This window comes from Chaetura pelagica, unplaced genomic scaffold, assembly GCF_000747805.2.
Source record: "Chaetura pelagica isolate M959 unplaced genomic scaffold, ChaPel_1.0 scaffold105, whole genome shotgun sequence".
NCBI classification, from domain to species: Eukaryota; Metazoa; Chordata; class Aves; order Apodiformes; family Apodidae; genus Chaetura; species Chaetura pelagica.
In genome coordinates this window covers 27,780-53,442 of record NW_009953393.1, presented here as the reverse complement: position 1 = coordinate 53,442, position 25,663 = coordinate 27,780, and the positions used below count along the sequence as shown (strand labels likewise).

Below are 25,663 nucleotides of genomic sequence, written 5' to 3'. Positions count from 1 at the left end.
ACGATGAAACAGAATTTTGCTTTTGACAACATGGGTTACGAGGAGAGCTTTGAAGCTGTGCCCTCTCCATCTTCCCAAGAGCACACTGTGGCAGTGAACATTGTGGGAATGACTTGCCAATCGTGCGTGCAGGCGATAGAAGGCCGCGTTTCCAAGGTGAAGGGCATTGTAAGTATTAAAGTCTCACTGGAACAGAGCAACGCTATAATAAAGTATCTGCAATCAGAAATAAGTCCTGAACAGATTTGCCAGGAAATTCAGGATATGGGCTTTGAGGCCAACGTGGCAGAAGAGAGATTGACAACAGGGACTGTAAATTTGTCAAGCTTGAGAGAAGCAGTAGTTAAGCTTCAAGTAGAAGGCATGACATGCCAGTCCTGTGCCACCAACATTGAAGGAAAGATCAGGAAACTGAATGGTGTGGCGAAGATCAAGGTGTCACTCGGTAACAGGGAAGCAATCGTTACTTACCATCCTTACATCATTCAGCCTTGTGACATCAGGAGCCACATTGGTGACCTGGGGTACAACTGCACCATTAAAAGTAAATCAGCCCCTCTGAAGCTGGGTGTGCTCGATCTTGAGCGCTTGCAGAATGCGAACCCCAAGCAGATACCAGCAGGTCTCAAGAGTGATGGGGTGGATCCACGGGTGGCTGAGATGAGTAGCACAGCTACGGTGGCTGTAGGGATAGAAGGCATGCGCTGCAAGTCCTGTGTCACCAACATTGAAAGAAATATATCAGATCTTAACGGCATACAAAGTGTTAAAGTGTCTTTGGAGAATAAATGCGCTGTGATACAGTATTGCCCAAATTTGATTACCCTGTCAGCTTTGCAGCAAGCTATTGAATCCTTGCCACCTGGAAACTTTAAAGTATGCCTCCTTAACGGCTCAGAAGCCAATACAGGATCATCTCCATCACATGCTTTGCTATGTGATCTCTTCAAAGAGCCACCGCAAGACACGACATGCACAGCTGTTATTAGGATTGATGGCATGACCTGCAAGTCTTGTGTACAGTCCATAGAAGGGACCATATCACAGAGACAAGGAGTGCAACGTATCATAGTTTCTCTAGCTGGCAGAACTGGGACCATACATTATGATCCAGCTATTACTAATGGAGAAGAGTTAAGAGCTGCCATAGAAGACATGGGGTTTGATGCTTCTGTGCTGACAGGTAACAGTGTTTTTTCTTCTGTGGATAGTGTGCCAAGCTGAGCCATGTGACACCTGCGTTGAGACTCTCTTCTGGAGAGGAACTCCTAAAACATCCCATTGTCATTGTCTTTTCTAAGGGACTGGCCTGATCCGACCTCACTTAGCAAGGGAGAGAGCTTTCAGCTCTGAAGCACCTTATTTCAGCCCTTAATAACTGCACTGTTAGGTGAAAGAGTTGAGTGACATTAGGAAATGAAAAGTTTTGGAAGTTGGCACAAGGTCTTTCAAATAGCTGATCCCCTTATCCACATAGGTTTCCATGTATGTCTACAGGCTGCTGTAAGTAGATCAGTCAAACAAAATATTTTATTTTATGTACCAAGATATGAAAACCCACAAACTTAATGAAATCTCTTTAATTTAAAAACACTTTTTACCTAGATAAAATATCTTTTTAGTGTCCTAATCCTTTGACCTTTATTTCTTGAGTATTTTTAGTAGCCCTACTTTATTGAGCCTTATTTTTAAAATGAGATAAGTGGCTAGAGGCAGGTACTTCTTGGTGGGAGCAGGTGTCTTTACGTGTCAGCTGCAGCACAATTTGTGTATTTGTACATGTGCTCAATGTTTAAAAAGTTGCTATGGTGCAAAATCTGCTCCAGTGTATTTCCCATTCAGCAGTGTTTCACTGCTTCAGTTTAATGGATTTTATTTGATGTAGTTTCCCTGGAATTAATTCATTTGATCACAATTGACTGCATCCTATCAGCTCTTTTCATGGATACACTCCCTCTGATTCTGTGGAACTGCTACAGGTGAGGAGGAGCCCGTGTGTGGTATATTGGTTTGATATTTGGTTTACAATTTGTTGGTGGGAGACCTCCCAGTCCATCTGTGGAATAGGAGGGAAGCTCCTGTGTTTAACATGTTCAGAAGCAACTCTTGCTCCTTTACACAAACCTCTGCCAAAGGGAGGCAGTTTGTGAATGCAGTTGGAGCTGTTGGGTGTCTGTTCAGGATCTGCTAAAGAATAACAATTATTCTAACAGTCCTGTACGTGTGGAGGCCTTCTGGGTGCTGCAAATCCTTCCACTACTCATTTTGCAGAACTTGCAGTGTAAATATTGTGCCATAAAGAGAAACCTGCTGAGAAACTTGTCCTTTCCCTTGTTTGAGATGAAGTGCTATGAGCCCTGCATAGATGGCAAGGACAGAATGGATATGACTGGGCTGCGTTCTCTGTGCTGCATAAGAACCCTCTAGATACCCATATAACTTTATTGAGAAGAGGCAGCTGTCAGGTCTAGGCACTGAAATTGGAAGGAATAATTTGCCATCTGAAAGTGAAAAACTAGTTCTGAAGAGTTAAATGTGAGTGATATTGGTGACTATATATTGTTACAGGCTTACTAGCAGCCTATGTTATTTCCATGAAGAGACCAAGATTACCATGTCACCTTTCAAACAGCTAGGAGACTTTGTATGACTGAAGTGACCTGCTTGTAATTTTATGTCATCTGATCACTCTGTAAATAGCCTTGGTTGAGTTTATTGTGCATCTGTTCAAGATATGGCCGCTGGAGAGCGCAGACGCCGGCCCGATGCCAGCAGTGCTGCTGTGCAGCCTCAAGCTCCAGAGCCTCCTCACCAGGGCTGTGCCTCGGATCTTCTCCCAGACGGTCCTCACCTGGATAAACCAAACCAGCCCAGCAGAGTGACAGCTGAAAAGTGCTTTTTACAAATCACAGGCATGACCTGTGCATCGTGTGTGTCTACTATTGAAAGAAATTTGCAGAAAGAAGAGGGTAATCAATTTAAGATTCCTATAATGAGTCTGTAAGGGACTATGGGATAGAAAAGGTATTCTATGTGGTTAATGGAAGAGGCTGTGGTACGAAGTCTGGGAGGCTGAATAGACTTACTGCTTCTTTTTAGTGCTGATATAACTACATCATTGTTTAACTATCCTACTGCACTGATAAACAAACTCAACAGACATACTTGCAGCAGTAAGTCATTGTAATGTGATCAAAATTTCATATAAGGCTCAAGACAAGAACAGATAAATGGTTCTCATTTAGTTTTCAGGGTCTTATTGCTTTACAGAGAAATCCATCTCTCCCAGAGCTGTTGAGAGCTCTAACAAGTTTGTGATGTGAAACTTCCCCTTTGGGCACATTTGCAAAAGCAGGTACAAACAAATGTGTGGCTCCGGTGCTCCAGTGCCTGGGTAATTATATTAGCTTAGGCACAGCAAAGCTTACTAGGTTAGAAGTCTGCAGGCTGGAGCTGCCTTTCCTTTGGCTATGTAGAAGATGAACAAATGAGACTCAGCAATGTCTAATTCAATTTGTGTAGGCATTCCTTTGCAGGGTTTTGCTTATTGATTCCTGTGCCCCCACACTCACAGTGGTGGTCTCACTGCCTTGATTTAAAAATCCAAGAAGCCAATATATCTTCAGAACAATCTTTTTTTTTCCTGTGATTTTCATGTTTTGTTCTTACACTCTAAATGTAGATTTGGGGTTTTGTATTTTTTTTTTAAAAGGGACATTTTAAAAAAGGGGAAAAAAAAAAAAAGGCCCAGCATTGTGCTGAGGGGTTTATTTAGGATTTTCTAACCAGAGAGTCCAGAGCAGAGCTTGCAGCAATGAGTGCAAATATGGCTTCTGAACATCCTTTTTGTCTCATTAGATCATAGCAAAACTCTCATTCTTCCCTGTGTATCTCATGCAGTTCCTCTCATTGTTAAAGGAACTGCAATGTGCCTGGATCTCATAAAAAATGTCAACTTTGCTTTTGTGACACAGAATAACCCTAGAAGGAGGTAGAGATAAATCATTAGGCTTAAAACATCCCTAAGTTGTTACAGCCCTCACTGACAATCACTTGTAATATTTTATTTTTCTTCTTTCAAAGGACCTACATTATCTAATGTTTTTTATTATTGTTACCATTGCAGGAATTGTGTCAGTGTTGGTAGCGCTGATGGCAGGTAAAGCAGAGATAAAATACAAGCCAGAATTCATACAGCCTCTTGAAATAGCACAGCTGATCAATAATTTGGGTTTTAAAGCTACCATCATAGAAGATCATGCAGAAACAGAAGGAAATGTGGAGCTTCTCGTAAGTCATGCATATGTGAAATTGTATTTTGGTTTTGGAAAAGTCAGTTCTGGAAGAAAAAATTTCTTGCAAATGCTTTTCTTTAAGGAGTTGGGGCTTCAACAGGTCATTTCTGGATGGTGCTTTCCTGTAGCCCCTTCAGGTACTGGAAGGTGCTGTAAGGTCTCCCCAGAGCCTTCTCTTCTCTAGGCTGAGCAGCCCCACTACTCATTTTGCAGAACTTGCAGTGTAAATATTGTGCCATAAAGAGAAACCTGCTGAGAAACTTGTCCTTTCCCTTGTTTGAGATGAAGTGCTATGAGCCCTGCATAGATGGCAAGGACAGAATGGATATGACTGGGCTGCGTTCTCTGTGCTGCATAAGAACCCTCTAGATACCCATATAACTTTATTGAGAAGAGGCAGCTGTCAGGTCTAGGCACTGAAATTGGAAGGAATAATTTGCCATCTGAAAGTGAAAAACTAGTTCTGAAGAGTTAAATGTGAGTGATATTGGTGACTATATATTGTTACAGGCTTACTAGCAGCCTATGTTATTTCCATGAAGAGACCAAGATTACCATGTCACCTTTCAAACAGCTAGGAGACTTTGTATGACTGAAGTGACCTGCTTGTAATTTTATGTCATCTGATCACTCTGTAAATAGCCTTGGTTGAGTTTATTGTGCATCTGTTCAAGATATGGCCGCTGGAGAGCGCAGACGCCGGCCCGATGCCAGCAGTGCTGCTGTGCAGCCTCAAGCTCCAGAGCCTCCTCACCAGGGCTGTGCCTCGGATCTTCTCCCAGACGGTCCTCACCTGGATAAACCAAACCAGCCCAGCAGAGTGACAGCTGAAAAGTGCTTTTTACAAATCACAGGCATGACCTGTGCATCGTGTGTGTCTACTATTGAAAGAAATTTGCAGAAAGAAGAGGGTAATCAATTTAAGATTCCTATAATGAGTCTGTAAGGGACTATGGGATAGAAAAGGTATTCTATGTGGTTAATGGAAGAGGCTGTGGTACGAAGTCTGGGAGGCTGAATAGACTTACTGCTTCTTTTTAGTGCTGATATAACTACATCATTGTTTAACTATCCTACTGCACTGATAAACAAACTCAACAGACATACTTGCAGCAGTAAGTCATTGTAATGTGATCAAAATTTCATATAAGGCTCAAGACAAGAACAGATAAATGGTTCTCATTTAGTTTTCAGGGTCTTATTGCTTTACAGAGAAATCCATCTCTCCCAGAGCTGTTGAGAGCTCTAACAAGTTTGTGATGTGAAACTTCCCCTTTGGGCACATTTGCAAAAGCAGGTACAAACAAATGTGTGGCTCCGGTGCTCCAGTGCCTGGGTAATTATATTAGCTTAGGCACAGCAAAGCTTACTAGGTTAGAAGTCTGCAGGCTGGAGCTGCCTTTCCTTTGGCTATGTAGAAGATGAACAAATGAGACTCAGCAATGTCTAATTCAATTTGTGTAGGCATTCCTTTGCAGGGTTTTGCTTATTGATTCCTGTGCCCCCACACTCACAGTGGTGGTCTCACTGCCTTGATTTAAAAATCCAAGAAGCCAATATATCTTCAGAACAATCTTTTTTTTTCCTGTGATTTTCATGTTTTGTTCTTACACTCTAAATGTAGATTTGGGGTTTTGTATTTTTTTTTTAAAAGGGACATTTTAAAAAAGGGGAAAAAAAAAAAAGGCCCAGCATTGTGCTGAGGGGTTTATTTAGGATTTTCTAACCAGAGAGTCCAGAGCAGAGCTTGCAGCAATGAGTGCAAATATGGCTTCTGAACATCCTTTTTGTCTCATTAGATCATAGCAAAACTCTCATTCTTCCCTGTGTATCTCATGCAGTTCCTCTCATTGTTAAAGGAACTGCAATGTGCCTGGATCTCATAAAAAATGTCAACTTTGCTTTTGTGACACAGAATAACCCTAGAAGGAGGTAGAGATAAATCATTAGGCTTAAAACATCCCTAAGTTGTTACAGCCCTCACTGACAATCACTTGTAATATTTTATTTTTCTTCTTTCAAAGGACCTACATTATCTAATGTTTTTTATTATTGTTACCATTGCAGGAATTGTGTCAGTGTTGGTAGCGCTGATGGCAGGTAAAGCAGAGATAAAATACAAGCCAGAATTCATACAGCCTCTTGAAATAGCACAGCTGATCAATAATTTGGGTTTTAAAGCTACCATCATAGAAGATCATGCAGAAACAGAAGGAAATGTGGAGCTTCTCGTAAGTCATGCATATGTGAAATTGTATTTTGGTTTTGGAAAAGTCAGTTCTGGAAGAAAAAATTTCTTGCAAATGCTTTTCTTTAAGGAGTTGGGGCTTCAACAGGTCATTTCTGGATGGTGCTTTCCTGTAGCCCCTTCAGGTACTGGAAGGTGCTGTAAGGTCTCCCCAGAGCCTTCTCTTCTCTAGGCTGAGCAGCCCCAACTCTCCCAGCCTGTCTTCATAGCAAAAGTGCTCCAGTCATTGGATCATCTTTATGGCCCTCCTCTGCTGCATGCCTCCATGAGCTGCATGTCCTTCTTATGTTGGGGGCTCCGGAACTGGACACAGTACCCCAGGTGGGGTCTCACAAGAACCGAGTAAAGGTGGAGAATCCCCTCCCTGGCCCTGCTGGCCACACTTCTTTTGATGCAGCCCAGGACATGGTTGGTTTCTGGGCTGCAAGCACACATTGCCAGCTCATGTTGAGCTTCTCATCAACCATCAAGCCCAAGTCCTTCTCCTCAGGGCTGTTTTTGATCCATTCTCCACCCAGCCTGTATTTGTGCCTGGGATTGCCCTGACTCAGGTGCAGAACTTTGCCTGGCCTTTTTGAACTCCATGCAGTTTGCACGAGCCCACCTCTCAAGCCTGTCCAGGTCTCTCTGGATGGCATCCCTTCCCTCCAGCGTGTCAACCTCACCACACGCTGGTGTCATCAGAAAACTTGCTGAGGGTGCACTCAATGCCACTGTCCATGCCACTGATGTTAAAAGATATTAAACAGTACTAGTCCCAGTACTGTGACATGGAGAAGTCGTGTCTCAAATTCATCCACAAAAATTGGGTGAATGTGGGGAACTACTACCTCTACCAAAAATTGTCTGTTTTAGATTACAGGGATGACTTGTGCTTCTTGTGTTCACAATATTGAATCCAAACTCATGAGAACTAATGGCATATTCTACGCCTCGGTTGCACTTGCGACTTGCAAAGCTCACATCCAGTTTGATCCTGAAGTTACTGGACCTCGAGATATTATAAAAATAATTGAGGTAGGCTTTAGAATTTTTTTAATGTATGAGCACTTACAAGGTGATGTTAAAGAGGAAATAAAGCAGCTGATATTTGAGAGCTTTCACTGGATTTGCAGATGTCATGGTAATTATCATATGTTTTTATGCTCTTGTGGTGACACTGCTGTGCTCCACTCTACTGCACAGTCTCTCAGGTTGCTACTATAAAAACATGCCCTAAAACCTACAAAAATAAGCTTTTTAATCTGTATCTGGTGAAAGTATCATATATTTATTCTTTGCAGTTCTGTGTGTATAATGCTGTGTCTGATTTCCAGTCATTTCAGTAAAGTGTTCATACTTCAGAAAAAGGTACTACTTTCTCTTCACATTGAAAGAGGTCATAAAGAGCTCATACCACAAGATTACACATCTCTGAGTACACTGGCATTTATTTCCGCATCAATTCAGAAAAGAACTTTTAAAACCAGAAGAACTTGTGATACAGCCACTAAAGGAAAAAACCCTGGCTTGCCAGTAACCACACAGATCATAAAATCTGCTGTTACCATAGCCTAGGTGTAGACAAAACCTTTTCCTACTCTAGAAGGAGGGGAAGAGAACCTACTGTATAAAGCATATGCAGTGAGGAGTCAGGAGAACAGCAGAGACTGTTTGACTTTTTTGTTCTGGAGTATTTACTCAGCTCCTAGACCACAGAACTGATGTGTCAGCAGCTATTAACATGTTAACCAGTAGATTCTTCAGTCAGGCAGAGTAGTGCATCTTGCCATAGGAGCATCTCATGTTGCAGACAGGAAGTTTAAATGTATTGTGCTTTTGAGTGTAATTTGGGTTTCTTGTGGGGGAGGTGGCTCTACTGCAGTAATTCACTGAAGCATCAGGTAAAACTGGCTTTTTGTATATACTTATATACAAAAATATGTATATTTGTATACAAATATATAAAAATAAATATATCTATTTTCTGGGATGCTTTGCCCTGCAATTTGTTGTTTCACAGGTTTAAACTAATTCTAGCCACTTTGATTTTCAACTTCAGGTGTATCTACTCAACCAAAGTGTTAATGAGATGCTTGCAAGGTTGACTAGCCCAGTGGCTTGTACATTTTTATCTTCCTTTTTAGTATTTCCCATCTCTTACATTTATTCCAGTGGAGATGAAAGGGCATAAATTTCCCTTGAGGAGGAGGGAGGGCAGCAGAACTCCAGCTGTCAGTAGGGGCTTCCTATGCCTAAGAAATCTGAGACATTTACTGCATCTATACGCATTGTCCATGTAGAGGTAACAGAAATCTTTTGCAGTCTACATTTTGAGTACCTCTCATGTTGGCAAGATCTCAAAATAAATAAGAAGCTGGCATTTATTAAATATGGAACGGTGTCCTTTTCTGACATTTTTTTCTAAAAGTAGTGTCATTTAAATATAAGTTATATGGTTAGCTTAATCAAAACTAACTCATCTTTCCTCCCCTTTCAATAAAAAGGAAATTGGCTTTCATGCTTCTGTGGCTAGAAGAGTTCCAAATGCACATAACCTGGACCATAAAAAGGAAATACAGCAGTAAGTATTTCTCTCTCTTTCACACTAATGAATGTGTATAGATCATCTCTTGTAACTCACCTCCTCCCCCCTCTGCCCTGTTAATTTATCTTATCCTTGTGTAAGGCATATTTAACGTTACGATTTGCAATTTGGTTCAAATACTTATTTTGCTTTCATTAGTTTGAGTTTATCACTGGTAGAAGTCTATACAGTTAAACATGTAGGAGACAAACTATCCCAAAGTGTTGGATCTTTCCCAGATATTCCAAAGCTGTGTGTCAGTGCAGTACTAATACCACAGGTTCTGCACAGCGAGCACACTGTTTGGCCGGGGTGCTGTGAGGTGTATGACAACCAGGGATTTACAGCTTCTGCTTTCCAGGTGGAGGAAATCATTTTTGTGCAGCCTACTGTTTGGTATCCCTGTCTTAATCCTAATGATTTATATGCTAATACCTGACGGTGAACACCACGGGTCCATGGTGCTGGAAAAGAATCTCATTCCTGGATTATCTATTTTGAATCTTCTCTTCTTTATCCTGTGCACTTTTGTTCAGGTATGTCCACAGTACTTCCTAGGGGTTTGCTTTCTGTTAATCTCCCATTTATGTAATCTAATGTGATAAAGTCAGGAGACTGGAAAGGTTTAGTGGATTATACTTGCCCTTTTTCTGTACCACCTACACGGAATGAAATGTCACTTTTCTGCAAGTCATCTATTCTGTAATTGCTCACTGCAGTTACTCCTGACAAAGTTGTGTCAGATAGTTTTCCAATTGGGGAAGGTAGTCTTAAAATGAGAAATACCTGATCAATTGCAAAGTAATTGGGTAGTTATAGGTAAATCCCTTCAACTTCTGTGCCATGTTTACTTTGGATTGCTGAGGAGAAGGATGACATTTAGCTGGCAGAGTTGTTTTGGGAACAAGGAAGGGCAAGTGAGAGGATAACAGTGGAGTCAGTTTCCTCACAGACCATGTCACTGAAGTTACATCAATATAAAATCTGCATGTGGCAGCAATGCTTTCCCTTATCTACTAGTGTTTATAATTCCACTATAGGCAGTATTAGGTACCCTCTGCTTGCACTGCTGTAGTCTTAACGTGAGCCTGTCCATGCTTACACCAACAGTTTCTTGGTGGATGGTATTTTTATGTACAAGCCTACAAATCTCTGAAGCACAGGACGGCGAATATGGATGTGCTTATTGTAATGGCCACAACAATTGCTTATGTGTATTCCTGTGTGATCCTGATGGTAGCAATAATTGAAAAGGCAGAGAAAAGCCCTGTCACTTTCTTTGACACTCCTCCGATGCTGTTTGTGTTCATTGCCCTTGGGCGGTGGCTGGAACACATAGCAAAGGTAATTCATCTTCACATTAATTATTGTGCATTTATGAAGAAAGTAGAATAAAATGCTTAAGAGGACTTTTGAGTCAGATGTTTCTGATGTAGGCTGTGTTATACAGGTCATTTAGAGTTCATTGTGTTAAGTAGACATCAGCATTTATACATCTCAATATGTCTCAAACATTTATCTCTATCTCTTAGAGTAAGACCTCAGAAGCTCTTGCTAAACTTATATCTCTTCAAGCCACAGAAGCCACTGTGGTGACTCTTGGACCTGACCACTCTATCATCAGGTATTTATGAACCAAAACCACTTCAGCCTGCCTGGGTGCACAGACATGATGCAGTTGGTGTGAAAGCATTATTGTTCTTTTGAAGCTGATGGTACAAATAATCTCTCTGTTCTATTTGTGTCTTCTGCAGGGAGGAGCAGGTAGCTGTTGAACTGGTTCAAAGGGGTGATATTGTAAAGGTTGTTCCTGGTGGAAAGTTCCCAGTGGATGGAAAGGTCATTGAAGGGAGTTCTATGGCAGATGAGTCTCTCATTACTGGTAACTGCCCTTATGCTTATGCAAAGAAGTAACATCTTCTAGAACACTTTCTTACCAGAAAAGAGAGCAGAACCAACCCAAAAGCTGCTGTTTGAATTATCTCCCACCTTAGTGGATGTTGTGCCTACTCTTTGTGAGTTTCAACCCAAATTCTGTGTCTGTACATACCCTAAAACATGAAGAATTTCCACTCAATTTGGTCACTTTTATTAATGTACTGACAGGATGGGTAGAGTCTAAACACTATTGTTGTTATTCCAGAGATCTGGTGGAAGGATCCCCTAGAATGTATTTGTAGATATGGTGCCTTCTCAGAAATAACTTCTAAAGGACCATGGGGAAATATTGCTGAGATACTGAGGTGTGTATGCATGGGCACTGAACGGGTCTCCCCACAGGGCTCTTCCAGTGAGCAAGAAGAGGGAAAGAAAGCCTTATTACTTGATAATTGTTAAAGGTCATGGGACTTTTTCACAGCTTCTGAAATTTTATTTTCATTTTGTAAATCAAGAATTTAATGCATCATGCAGTTCTTATAAATAAAGTAAAGGATATAAAAACTTTCCATTGGCATTGGCTTACTGAGTATTTACTTTGGTTGGGGAACATGGATGCCCTTAGTTTAAGAGAACCAGTCTTTATCACTAACCCTACAAATATCAAAAGTAAAGATTTTTTAGAGCTAGTATTCCTGGAGAGGCAGTGTGAGAACTGGAGCTTTGCTGCAGAGACAACTTTTCTGATCTTTGAAAACTGTGAATGGTGGAAATAAAGACAGATTGATAAAACTCTTATGGCTATGCACAGTATTAATTGGAGATAATCTTAGCAGTTTCATTTACAACCAATTTGCTCCTGGCCCTTTAGAGGGGTGGCATACTGGAGGGTTAGGACCAAGGAAACAGCATTTGCTTTGAAACTAAACCTAGAACAAGATTTACAAAAGTATGACTGCACTTACACGTGTTCACTAGACAGAGATACACAATTTGTGCTTTCTTCTCATTGTTGCTTAGCATGGTGATTTTGTCAGCATGCAATGACCAGTGTGCTAATGAACTATATTGACTATTATTAGGAGTATTGCCTTACTTATTCTTACTTTTTCTTTCTAGGGGAAGCTATGCCAGTCACTAAAAAGCCTGGGAGCACAGTAATTGCTGGTTCTGTAAATGCACATGGCTCAGTTCTTGTAAATGCAACTCATGTTGGTAATGATACCACTCTGGCACAAATCGTGAAACTGGTGGAAGAAGCTCAAATGTCAAAGGTAAAAGTGACAGAAAGAAAAACTTATTCACAGATTTTGATTATATACAAAATTTTAAAATATTTTATATACTTACTTGTTCAACAAACTCTGTGTTTTCCAGACTTCAAAAGAAAAAATCAGATTAAGAATATTAGATATTTTAATGAACTCTACATACTTAAGTGTTTTGGTCATAAATATAAAAATACATGCTTTGCTTTTTTCATAGGCACCCATCCAGCAACTGGCAGATAAGTTTAGTGGATATTTTGTTCCATTTATCATCATCATTTCAACAGTGACATTGATAGCATGGATCACGATTGGTTTTATAAATTTTGATGTTATTCAAAAATATTTTCCTGTAAGTAAGTTAATTAAGAGCTGGATTTTGGTCTTAGGATATCTTCCAGTGTAGTTAACATACCTTCTCTGCGTAGGGCTTCATGTTGCGACCTGGCAAATACTTTTGTACAATGTAGTGTTTTCCTACACAGAGGAGATAAATCGACTAATTGAAATCTATCTGCAGTCATCTATAAACCTTTGCCTTTACCCCTTAGTTCTGCATTGGGTTCCTACTGAAATTATTGGCAGTCTTTCCAGACTAAGCATGATCTATGGCTGCATTGCAAGGAGCTGAGCCTTTCTTACGTTGCCTGAATTTCTTTTGGACGTCCTTGTTCCTCATGGCAGATGTTTGGTTTGATTTTTAGAAAGAAGATTAGTTTCTGTTATCTTTAGGGTGTCCGTTATCTCAGTTGCTACGCCCAACAGCTGTGGGGGTCTGTGTAGCTGCAAATAGGGTTCTTCTTTGCTAAGCTGTAAAGGACATGCCAGATAGTTAATATTGTGTCCAAGAGTCTGAGAGCAGAGTCAGGCATGTGTGCTTGAGCAGATATAAAGCCAGAAATACTGCCATAAACAATTAATAACATTGATCTTTCTCTGCTATTATGGTGACAATAATAGGTTGCTTTCCTACACTGGAGATTTCCTGGTAAATATGTTTTTTGAAATGTCTATGTTTGATTGTACATCTATGTTGCCTTCAGTCGGCAATCACACATCTCCTTCTCTCTTCCCCCCCCCTTCTTCTCCCCTCTCCTTGCAGAATCAGAACAAGCAAGTTTCAAAAGCTGAACTAATATTGAGGTTTGCATTTCAAACCTCGATCACTGTGCTGAGCATTGCATGCCCCTGTTCTTTAGGCCTGGCTACCCCCACAGCTGTGATGGTGGGCACAGGAGTGGCTGCGCAGAACGGTATCCTCATCAAAGGCGGAAAACCCCTGGAAATGGCACACAAGGTTATTCATTCATTTTTGTACTTTTGTATTTTACCCAAGTGTTGCTACAGGAAATATAATTTCCCAGGAAATCCTGCTGGTCCAGAGAAACACTGTAGGATGTTGTTTGTTTGTTGTTTGTTTTTTTGGTTTTGTGTTGTTTTCAACCGGTTGCTCATCAAGTTAAAGAAGACAGATCTGACCTTTTTTCAAAGCAGTCACAGCAAACTGTTGAGACTCAACTGTTCCTGCAATCTCATGCCAGTCAGGCTGCTAATCTTCTGCATAACCTCTGAGGTTTCTGACTTCTGCTCTGTCTTTACCTCTTGTGCAAACAAGCCAAATAGTCCAGTGCTTTCCTTTTTTTTCCTTAGAGGGCTGTTCACAATCAGTAGTTTAAAAAGTAGGATTTAAAAGAAAAAACAGAACTATTTTAAGTTGTTTTAGTATATAGAAAAAAGGTGGAAGGAAGGCTGAAAAAGCCCTTCAAAGACAAAAGGCTTATTAAAAGAGAGCTGCAGGAGAGTGAAGGGGGAGATTTGACTTGACTATAGCCAGTAAAAAGAATGAGTTTTAACCATGCTATGATAAACTGGATTAGACATAGGCAGAACATTTTTGGTGAAAACGATGGTAAGAATAAGTTAATCAGACTGATAATTCTTGTTCTTACTGGAAATTATCAAGCACAGACCAGAACTTTTTCCAATGCTCTGGAAAAAAAACAATAAAAGAAAGACTGCTAATTAATATCAGGACTTTTTACCTTTTCAATCTAAGCAAGGCTGGGGCCAGGGCTTGGAAAATTAGGTGACCTGTTGGATTCTGTGAAGTTGGAGGGTTAGAATAGCTGGGAATGGAAAGAGTGCCCACTTTGTTTTTTTGGTTTGTATGTTTCTCTGAGTCATGTTTATTTTCAAGATTAGAATTTACTTTAACTTCGGGTTTCAGTGTGTGTGTGGCTGTATTTTTTGGTTCATTCCTGATTCCTCAACACTCACTGGGCTGGCTAACAAGTGATTGCTGAATTTAGTGGATAGCATGAGGTTGGTTTTGGTTAGGTTGTTGTTTCTGGAACTTGTTGCAGCTTCTTGCACCCTTCCTGCCTGCTCCATTGCCAAGTAACTTCCAGACTCTTCTTTCCTCAGTGCTATCTGTAATGGTTTAGAACAGCATTTGTAAAAGCCCTCCTTGCATCATATAAATTCAGGTAAAAGTAATTAAGGAGCCATTACATGAATGCTGCATGTGAAAGTATAGACATAAACACTATGGACAGTACAAGTCCTGCAATGACTCTGTTATCTGACACCCTGATACAGGTATAGCGTGTTGTAGCTTCAGTCAAACCACTGTGTGGGGACCAAGAAAGAAATTACAGGGAGACCTACTGTACAGGTACATACCTGAAGGGGGCTACAGGAAAGCTGAAGAGGGACTTTTTACAAGGGCTTGTAGTGAGAGGACAAGAGGTAATGGATCAAAACTGGAAGAAGGGATATTTAGGTTAGATGTTAGGAGAAAATTCTTTAGTGTGAGGGTGGTGAAGGCACTGGAACTGGTTTCCCAGGTGTGAGAATGTGCCAGTGAACAGGCCCAAACAGATCCTTCAGCAAAGCACAGTTTATTTACACTCTTGCAAGAATGGGTGACCTAAACAAGCAGGCACACCTGATAGTAAGGTGAATAACTGTTTATATTCCCTATTCCTGACGCAAAATTCCCTTCCCTGTTTCCCCACTGGCTGGGGTTACAGCTTATCCTGCAAGGTTCCCGCCCCCGTTTACACGTTCCTTTCTAGGAGTTTACTTTTTACCTTTTAAGGTTTAATTCTGACCTTTCTTGCCCCCTTGGCTGTCTTCCCAATCAATAAATCAGAATGATTTATACCATCTGGTGCCATTCTGTCCCAGGGAGTAACACAGGAGTGACTTTGTTCTGTCTTTATCATGGCCTTTGCCATGTTCAGATATCTCAGCTCTCCCAGATGGAGCTCAGTTGAATCTCTCAGTTTCTTGGACTGTAAATGACCCCAGGTGTCCTTGGAATGCCCAGACATCTCCTTTCTTTCTTCAGTCACCATAAAGTTTCTTTTCACTAGGGCAGAAATTATCTTACTAACACTAGGGTGTGAAAAAAACACTACATTTCTAACACTAAGATGCAAAAACAACACTACATTTCATTTCTAGCACAGGGACATTGAGGAAGCCCCATCCCTGGAAATGTTCAAGACCAGGCTGGGTGGGGCTTGGAGCAACCTAATCTAGTGGGAGGTGTCCCTGCCCATGCAGGGGGTTGGAACTAGATGATCTTTAAGGCCCCTTCCAACTCAAACCATTCTATGATTCTATGATACATACAGGAATCCCCACTGTTGCAGATTTATTCTGTCTTGGTGTTCATAGTCAACTGACGATGAAGGTCTTGCCTCTATTTGTGTGCCTAAAACATATGAGCATCCCTGTGGTAGCAGAGCCTAGGCAGTAATTTGGCTTTATTTATTGCAGATCAAGACTGTGATGTTTGATAAAACTGGGACCATCACCTGCGGAGTTCCTAAAGTCATGAGGGTGCTTTTGCTGGGAGACACAGCTGTGCTCTCTCTGAAGAAGATGCTGGCAGTGGTTGGCACTGCAGAAGCCAGCAGCGAGCATCCTTTAGGAGTGGCAGTGGCTAAGTATTGCAAAGAGGTACTTGGCCTTCCTATTCCATCTAAGGCAGGAAGGGATCTGTGCAAATGCAGCAATGTTGTATCAAGTGAGCAAGTCCCAGGGGGACAGGCCTGTCTGAAAAGTAACCGACTGGAAAGCTGGCAGGTTTTGTCATTGTGCATCTTAGTCTGGACAATACAAGAAGGCACATTCCTGGCTTTGCTGGTAATGCTGTGGAGTTCTCAAGGAAGATCTTACAAAGTTTTTCCTGAATGAGTGGGAAAATAAGGATTGTGGAATGTGTGCAGGAGGAATAGTTATGCTTAAAATAGCATTGTGAAGCAAATCTGTGTGGTGATACTTCCTATGTTACCTGACTGTAGTTTCTTCTATTAGTCACTTGCTTATATTAATAAATTAGGCAAAAAGCTTCAAAATCTGAATGTTAAACTGTGATATTTAATCAATTCACAAATGAATTGATAGATCACTCAAGTCTCTGAAAATTTTGCAAATCTTTAAATGTCATTTAGAGCATGTGTTACTCAATGTTTCAGGAACAATGAAACCACAAATAGTAACCAAAATAAGAAGTCTGATTTAAAGAAATAATTTTCTGTGCTAAGACAAGTCATTAATTGATTTATGGAAAAAGTAATTGGCAAGAATAAATGAAACTTATTAGTGATATGCCTTTCAGTGGCAAAATTTAGAAGTTAACGTGTAAATTTAGAGAAAAAAGTATGAGTAATGATTCAGTTGCCTCTCTTGTATTTTACATTTTCTGTTTTCAAATTTGTCTTAGTACCCTGACACTTCTGTACTTATCCCATGCACTAGATATTACTGGATCGTGGCTTATATGGCTTATATAAATTGCATTGCTATAGTGTTTGCTAAAATTCTTACCACATGCCTTATCATCTGTGTTGTAAGGTCACTGGAAGATGTATGTGACTCCAGCTTCCAGAGGCAACACAGAATAACTTATTTATAAATGAATATTTTCTCCATTCTTTTTGTAACGCATAGGGTCCTGCTAATCCCTTTCCTCATCTTGAAGGTACTCACTGGCTTCTCTCTCTAACTCAACAGAAAGACCCAGTTTCCTTATCACGCAGCCAGATCACTCCAGTAATTAGATACAGTTTTTTTACTGTACTTTTATGAATGTATTTTTATATATCAAAATAAATATAAATATGACCTGATCCCCCAGAGCCAGTTGTCTGTAAGATTAACTAAAAGTTGCATCTTATCAGAACCTGTATGGCTTATTGTTATAGTATTTCTCTTTAGTTCCTAGTCTTGAGGAAGGTCCTTGACTGAGGCCCTGTACCAGCAGTGTAACTGCTTCATCCTTGACCTTACCAGGAAAAGCTGTCCTTTATGGTTTGCTAGTGCTGAGGCTGAGACCTGGATGTGATCTGCACAGCTGTCCCTTTCTAGAAGTCTAAACCACAGCATGTCCAGAACATTCTTGGTTTTAGTTCGGTGCTACTGAGTCTCCATGCTGTTTTTCAGTCACTGCCAAGAGAAGAAGTGAAACTTCTTTCTGGCAGGAGTAATCTGATGTTTGTACCCTGTGGGGGCAGCACAGACTGATGATGAACTCTGGTTACATCCACAGGAGCTTGGCACTCAGAGCTTGGGATACTGCACCGACTTCCAGGCAGTCCCAGGCTGTGGCATCAGCTGCAAAGTGGGAGGTGTTGAGGCTGTCCTGGGCACAGCTGAGGAGCTCCTCAATAAGATGGACACTAACAGGAGTGGGGACAGCAGTGCTCCTCTGGGAGAAAACACACTGATCATGCCCTCTGAACCACATGGTATGTCTGTCCCCAAAGTGACTGCCAGTCACAAAGAGAGCACTGGTAAACCAACAGTGCTGATCACTGTCAAACCATCCTGTCAGACTAGGAATAACAGAAGGGTGGATTTATGGCAGAAGGAGACAAAGAACATGAGGGAGAAAAAAACACCTTAACAAAAATGTAAGCTTTCCCCTATTCTTGATCACTCTGCAATTCAGAAACAATAACTAGTCAATAAGGCATACCCAGCAATGTTTGGATAGAAAGATGGTCCAGCAGAGAGCAAAATTTGCCAATTAGGCTTATCTTCCCATTCAAAGTAATTACCTTTAACATATGTTATCTTGCTGCTGCTTTTTGCATCCTACCCTTTCATTCTATATTTACTTGGACTTTTTAATTTCTCTTCATTTATCTCTCAAGGCACGTAGTTTTTAAAAAATCTATTCAGCAGAGGCACAATAAAACGTGTTTTTGATTAGGCCAATACATTTGGTTTTGTTCCAGGCTGTGTGCAAGCCACTTTGCTTTTTGTAGTGTAGGAGAGAAAGAAAAAGTATTTAAAGTCTTCTTTAAGAAGCCTGTCAGTTCTCTTCAGAAGGCTGTAGCTCTCCTGACCTTTTTGAGAAATCTATTAGAATTAAATAAAAATTAGAAATTTAATCTTCAGAATCATGCCCTTTGTGAATGATGTGAACGTAATGTTTTCTCACCTGCTTCATACGGCTCTTGTGAAGTTGGATTAAATTCGTAATGAGGTGCTCTACACACTGTTTCATTGTTGCTTAGAACAAAACTTTCTCTCAGACCAGAAATAGCCTTTACATTTGAAAGAATCATTCGGTGTGAGATCAAAGCAGCGTGGCATTTATGAAACGTGGGTACTGCACTTGCCTAGAAAAACAATGCCGACTGGCAAAGGCAGATGCAGGCAAATACTTCCATTAAGGTCATGACGCAGTTTTGTGTATGAACAGACACAGCCAGAGTCTTGAAGGAGAACATTTTATGAGGCTGTCTGCAGGTAGTGCCTATGCATTTGTGTTTGGCCATGGCAGCAGCACTTCAACAAGACTAATTCTGTTTGCGTCTTGGGTGTGACCATTGCCAGTCCAAGAACATACAAAAAAAATAACACAGAAAAAACTGTTCATAACGTCTTCCTATAGCCAATGCAGGCTGACATTGTCATCCTCTAACATCTCTGGCTTGTGTTCCCTACTTTTGAGTTGCTCATTTTCCTTTTTGTCTGTGCACAAAGGTCCATCAGCTTCTCATGCATACTCGGTGTTGATTGGAAACCGTGAGTGGATGCGGCGCAATGGCTTGCAGATCGCGAGCGACGTAAATGACGCGATGACAGACCACGAAACGAAGGGACAGACTGCCATACTAGTGGCTATAGATGGTAACTGCTCCTCTCTGCAGGGACTTACTAAATACTTGATCCTACCGTGGAAAGGATAAAAACAAACTCTAGAGCAATTAATCAGTGGCTTAGTGTCAAGAAGCTAATAATCTCTTAGTGCAGGACTGCTTGTGAGTCACCAAGTATCAAGTTGTTCTTAAAAGAAGGTTTGGCCTCAAAACACTATTTGTAAGATTTTATTGGGTAGTTTTAAACGTATTTATTTCTGAACCTCCTGTTGTCTAGGACTGTTGTTCAGAAAAGCCCAGAGCAGTGCCGTGTCCCATCCTGGCTTTACATCACTGAAGGATCACAGGCCAACCTGTTGCATCACTGATTTCAGAACATTTCATGAATAAACATGATGATTCCTTAGATCATTCAAGTATAATAGATTACACTAAATGAGTTTTGCCAGAAGCGCTCTGTTCTGTGCTGCACAGAAAGAGACCCCATACAAGACCTTAATATAAGAAACTGCTGTAACAGTGATAGGTTACCAGTGCATCTGTGGTCTTGAAATGAGGCTTCTGATTCAATTACTGAATAAATATTCTTGGTGTTCCTAGAGGGCAGTTTTCAGAGGCATTTGTGTCCCTCAGTCTGGGCTTCGCAACAGCTGTCCAGCAAAATCAGGTGCTCTTGACATGGAAATAAGGACCCTGAGGTGTTTCTATTGAGGCTAGTGATAGCAATAGAGATACAGAGGTGCAGAACCTACTCAAGTCCTTACTTTTGAAAGGTAATAATGTGAGATTTTTATAAGTTACGTGAAGGAAACGTGGATGTACTGTTGAGTCAATATGTTAGAAGGCAGGTGCAAAACTTCTGTATGAAAGTAATTAATTATAATAGTGATCCAACACTGAAATATTGGGTAACATAAACCCAGATACTCTATTGCTTTTCCTGGAGAAGTGGCTTCAATATCTGACCTGAGCACAAATAGCGATATTGCCCAGAATATGTTCTTTCACAAGCTGTCACGGTGTGATGGAGGGGAAATCCTTTTCTCTGGCTGTTAGTTTGCCTCCCACAGCTCTGCCTAACAGAGGATGTTTCTTTGTGCAGGTGTCTTGTGTGGAATGATTGCAATAGCAGACACTGTTAAGCAGGAGGCAGCCCTTGCTGTGCACACGCTGAAAAACATGGGAATAGATGTGGTGCTGATAACTGGAGATAACAGAAAAACTGCAAAAGCCATTGCCACTCAGGTATTTGCTTCTCTGTGTTTCATAACAATACATGATGAGGTTCTAAAACTGTTTGCCCCAGTGAATTTGGAGCTGGAAATTAGAGTTTCCCTGGGTATCTTAAATGAGGACATAACTTCTCTTGAATAGGACTGAAAATCAGATGAGGTCCTGTGATGAAGTCTTGTGGCATAGTAAAGGCCAGTAGCTGCATTAAGATACCACTGAAGACAATAAGCCAGTCAGTGCTTCTCCAGAGGTACATTCTCTTGCAGAAATTAGTCCATTGCTGAACTGATGCATCCTGCTCCCCTTCACTGAAGGGCAATCATGTTTGGTTAGTGATGAAGGGAAGTTTCTTTAAGGTCCAGTTCTGTTCCCAATAAGGGAAGTGGGGATTTGCCATTATCTTTAAGGGTAACATAGCAACAATAATACACATTATTGTTAAAAAGTGTAGCAGTCTAACAGAGGTTCAGTTTGTATGAGATTTCCTTGATCTCAAACTATAAGTATTGCTCCAAAGGCAAAGCCAAATTCTTGTTCTATCTTGCTACATTTCCATCCTCTCCATCTTAATTTCCCCCCTTCACTTTGTCTTGGTCTATATCTAATCTACCATGTGCCACTTTGCTTTCCTCAGGTAACTCAGCCAAGCCTGTGGTATGCTTGTTCTCCTATGTTGTGAGGCCTGCTTTGTTTCTCAGTTGTGGTGCTTTAATCCTTCTCCTAATTTGATTCACACTTCCCCTTTTGTGTTCAGTTGTGGGAAAGGACTTTCCCACCACACCTTTCTTTGTGCAGAGAAGGCGTCTTTCAAAAACAAGCTTTGATTTAGGGTTCTGGACACTCAGATGAAGTGTTCAGACAAGCTTAGTCTGTGCCAACCTACCTTTTAATTAATTTTTAGCACTTACTTGCTTTCCAATGTAAAAATGGTAAGCCAGTCCTAAAAACTTCAACAAATTTTTATTTTTCAAAGGTTAAAAGAGAGCTTCTGCCTTGAGGAGTGAAAAGTTGATCTCTAAGTGGTGAGGGAGCCAAACTAGGGGCATTATCCCAGCCCTCTTTAGTTCTCCCACCTGTTTTTCAACTACAGCACTAAAGCCGTTGTTAGGAACTCCATCTTAATCAAGATGTGGGCAGGTAGAAATATTTAACCAGCCATCTACTTTATTTTCATAGTCTCCCTTAGACTTGCACATACTTGACATTTCTGTGTTTCCCTCAGTGTAACTGCCTAATCATTCACAGTTCCTTTGTTGCATTTCACTGAAACCTTTTTTTGGTGCATCAAGCAGCTGAAAACTGGCTCTTTTAACCATCAAACCTTTATTTCATAGGCAGTGGAGCTTTAGAAGCTCTGTGGGGCATGATGCTAAGAGCGGAGCATCGTTTGCCAGCATCTCTGCAATAAAGATGGAAAGGAGTGCAATCAGTCCCTTTCTTACACCAAAGGCATGTTGCTCTTCAGCTTTCTGTGTAGCTTGCAAGTGTTTCCTCTACCGAAATTGGTTTGGTTCATCTTCCTTTATTTCTCCTTCACCCAGAATAGCAAATAGCTCTTTCTTTCAGCATGAAGCATATCACCAACTGGGCTGTGTTTTTTCCTTTGTACATAGGTTGGGATCAAAAAAGTCTTTGCTGAGGTTCTTCCTTCTCACAAGGTTGCAAAGGTCCAGGAGCTCCAAAATGGGAGGAGGAAGGTTGCAATGGTTGGTGATGGAGTCAATGATTCCCCTGCACTAGCCAGGGCTGATGTTGGAATTGCAATTGGAACGGGCACCGACGTTGCCATTGAAGCAGCAGATGTGGTTCTTATCCGAGTGAGCACTTACAGTTTTGACCTCTTTTCTTTTGATTAGACATTAGGTAGTTTTTAATCTTTATGATCGTGAGACTGCACATAGAAAATTCGCCGAGAGTAGTTGTGATTGGTTTGGTTCATCTTCCTTTATTTCTCCTTCACCCAGAATAGCAAATAGCTCTTTCTTTCAGCATGAAGCATATCACCAACTGGGCTGTGTTTTTTCCTTTGTACATAGGTTGGGATCAAAAAAGTCTTTGCTGAGGTTCTTCCTTCTCACAAGGTTGCAAAGGTCCAGGAGCTCCAAAATGGGAGGAGGAAGGTTGCAATGGTTGGTGATGGAGTCAATGATTCCCCTGCACTAGCCAGGGCTGATGTTGGAATTGCAATTGGAACGGGCACCGACGTTGCCATTGAAGCAGCAGATGTGGTTCTTATCCGAGTGAGCACTTACAGTTTTGACCTCTTTTCTTTTTATCACTGACACTCTTCTTTTTTCAGTTTAGTGTTCTGAAGACTGCACATAGAAAATTCAGTGCTCTTCTGTCTTGCAGAATGACTTGCTGGATGTAGTTGCCAGTATTCACTTATCAAAGAGAACGGTTCGAAGAATACGGATAAATCTGATTCTTGCCTTAATTTATAATCTTCTTGGAATACCCATAGCAGCAGGTATGTGACTGCCAGAGCTCAGCTTGCTGAACACAGCAGCAGAGTTCACCTCTGAGGTGCCTCTTGCAGGATTTCCAGCTGAAGGAACCAATGAGAGGTTCCTAGAGTATTTAAAAATTGGTAGGAAGACAAAATACATACATTCTTTGTTGTTTTCTTTCATACTGTAGAAAAAAAAAATAGATCTTTGTTCTCTCCATTTTAAACTCTTAGGAATAAGTTCTTAGATCATTAAATTAAAACCACACTTATTTCACATAGCAGTATTTGGGGATTTGTTTCTGTATATTCAAACCCAGCTCTATTCAGAGGTACTACCTAGTTAAGAGAGCTTACTGAAGGAGAAAAAATAATCAGTAAAAGTAAAATTGACTTCATCCTGATTCAAACCAGGACACTAACCCACTTCTGCGTGTACCCTCTTTTAGTCACCCTGAATCACACATATTCTCTCCTACTGCTTATGTTCTCTCTGCTTCTGTCAGACATCTTCTCACACTCTAAATTCCTTCTTAAAAAATACTTCAAGGATTCCTCTTTTTCTTTATAAGTAACTTCTCCCTCCTTTGCCATGACTATTGCCTTGTCTTTCATACGTGCAGAATAGCTGGAAGGGACAAATAGTCTCACCTTGTGGTCCCAGTCTAGTAGCTGAATTGGTCCAGAGGTCATCCCTTGCAATGGAAGGGACAAATTAAAAAATAATGAGTAAATATGTATCAATCTACTTGTGTTCATGGGGGTTTCAGGAAGCTGTGTTGTTGAAATGCTGGTTTGTTCTATGATAGGCAAGGACAGGAATGTCTGTGTGCATCTGGCTGATGTCCATATGTTTTTTTTGCTAGGTGTGTTCATGCCTGTTGGCCTCGTGCTTCAGCCTTGGATGGGATCAGCTGCAATGGCAGCTTCTTCTGTGTCTGTTGTGCTTTCTTCCCTGCAGCTGAGATGGCAAGTTATCTTGTACTAAGCAATGGGGGAACCATAGGCAACACTGCTCTTGGGAGTCAAGTGAGACGTTACTTTGGGCTTTCTACACCTGAAAGTACCTGACAGCCCTTTAGCTTGGGGCTGTTCTGTCTAATCCTTGGCTCCAAAAGAAACAGGTGACACTGTTGTGAACACACCTGGACTAGGACTATACTGAACATTCTTTAACTAAAAGTGTGACTGTATGCCACCTGGGCACCTATGTTGGACCAAGAGAGGTAATGATCAGCACTGATTTGGCTGTGAATATCTAGTGAACAAATAACTGAAAAGACAGTTCTCTATTCTGGAGCAGTAGGTGTTTTTTTTTAAAAAGGTTTCTATCTGGTTTTATGGTTTTGTTGATTTAATTTAGCTAGAGAGAAACAGAGAAGCAGTGTATTTATTCTTTCTGAAGTATAAAAAGATCTTTCAAATTCTATTGTTTTTTTAATGCTACATTTTTTGGGCGCCCTTTCTGGGTGCAGTTAGAATGAACCTGGTTTTTAACAGCATTGTAAGCAAACATGTTTCAAAAATGAGACTTCTTACTGTGTCTGAAATCAGACCAAACCTTCAAATATTTCTACCGTAGCTGGGATCTTCTGCAGTGTCTGCTGTAGTGTAGTACAGTGTAATGCAGGAAATATGTTGCTGCGTCATGATTGTGACCCTGCAAACATTCAATGAAACCACCACCTAGAACCAAAACTACACACATGCTCCTGTTTGCAGAATCAGCCCTAGGTGGCAGGGCTGCAGTGACAGAATTTTAATCCTAAAAGCCTTCTTTGTGTATTTACCCAAATCCTGTATTTTCCAGTTTCTTTGATCTTATGCTGATTACATTAAGTACTGGACACCATTGCAGTTAGATACTGAGAACCCCCCAAAGACCATGCATACTTGACATTGCTGGGCTTTTTTTTTTTTCTTTTTTTACTTAGAATTCATTGAATCAGAAAGTGATTTGGGGGTCCTCAAGTCCATTCTCCTGCAGTTGTCTACTACAAACTCTTTCTTAATTCAGCAAACTTGTAATTTTTCCTAAAAAACCTCACTTTGAAAGTCCCTCTTTTACTATTGAAACGTTTTAATGCCATGTGACCAGTAATCTTCACCATTAACATTGCATCTGAAGTGCAGGTAATATTTGGGTTGTCAGAAGCTTCTGATTGGCTCTACAAGTCACTTGTACACATCGACCTTTTGGTACTAAAGATCTTTTATCTTTCTCTTCTTAGTTATAAGAAGCCAGATACAGAAAGTTATGAAGCACAAGCTCAAGGCCACATGAAGCCACTTAATCCTTCCCAAATCAGTGTTCATATTGGAATGGATGACAGGAGGAGAGATTCATCCAGATCAGCTCCTTGGGATCAGATTAGCCAAGTGTCTCTCTCTTCCTTGACTTCAGACAAGCTGCCTAATGGATTTGTTGAGGAGGAAGGGGACAAGTGGTCATTGCTCATAAACAGAGGACATGAAGAACAGTACATCTGAAACACTGTGTTCTTAGTGCAGCAGAAAATGTCCATCCTCACGAGTGATGGGAGGGACTGAGCTATGACATCAAGAGCTTCAGGGTTGTAAGTGAAGTCATTCTTTTAATTCACAA

The 25,663-nt window shown here is 40.8% G+C and overlaps 1 protein-coding gene across 2 annotated transcripts; it reads left to right on the top strand.

The window, feature by feature from the left end:
- On the top strand, positions 1-25,663 carry ATP7B (ATPase, Cu++ transporting, beta polypeptide). 2 transcript variants are annotated; one of them, XM_009998315.1, is made up of 20 exons: positions 1-1,210; positions 2,733-2,969; positions 4,127-4,290; positions 7,399-7,560; positions 9,030-9,106; positions 9,471-9,645; positions 10,220-10,453; positions 10,642-10,733; positions 10,864-10,991; positions 12,107-12,261; positions 12,473-12,607; positions 13,358-13,552; positions 16,042-16,224; positions 17,816-17,966; positions 19,270-19,407; positions 20,479-20,621; positions 22,223-22,426; positions 22,962-23,079; positions 23,925-24,027; positions 25,290-25,663. In XM_009998315.1, the coding sequence occupies exons 1-20, from the start codon at positions 4-6 to the stop codon at positions 25,546-25,548; spliced, it is 4,260 nt and encodes a 1,419-aa protein (XP_009996617.1). In that variant the 5' UTR covers positions 1-3; the 3' UTR covers positions 25,549-25,663. The 2 variants fall into 2 exon arrangements, with proteins under 2 accessions (XP_009996617.1, XP_009996618.1); XM_009998316.1 differs by lacking the exons at positions 9,030-9,106; positions 9,471-9,645; positions 10,220-10,453; positions 12,473-12,607.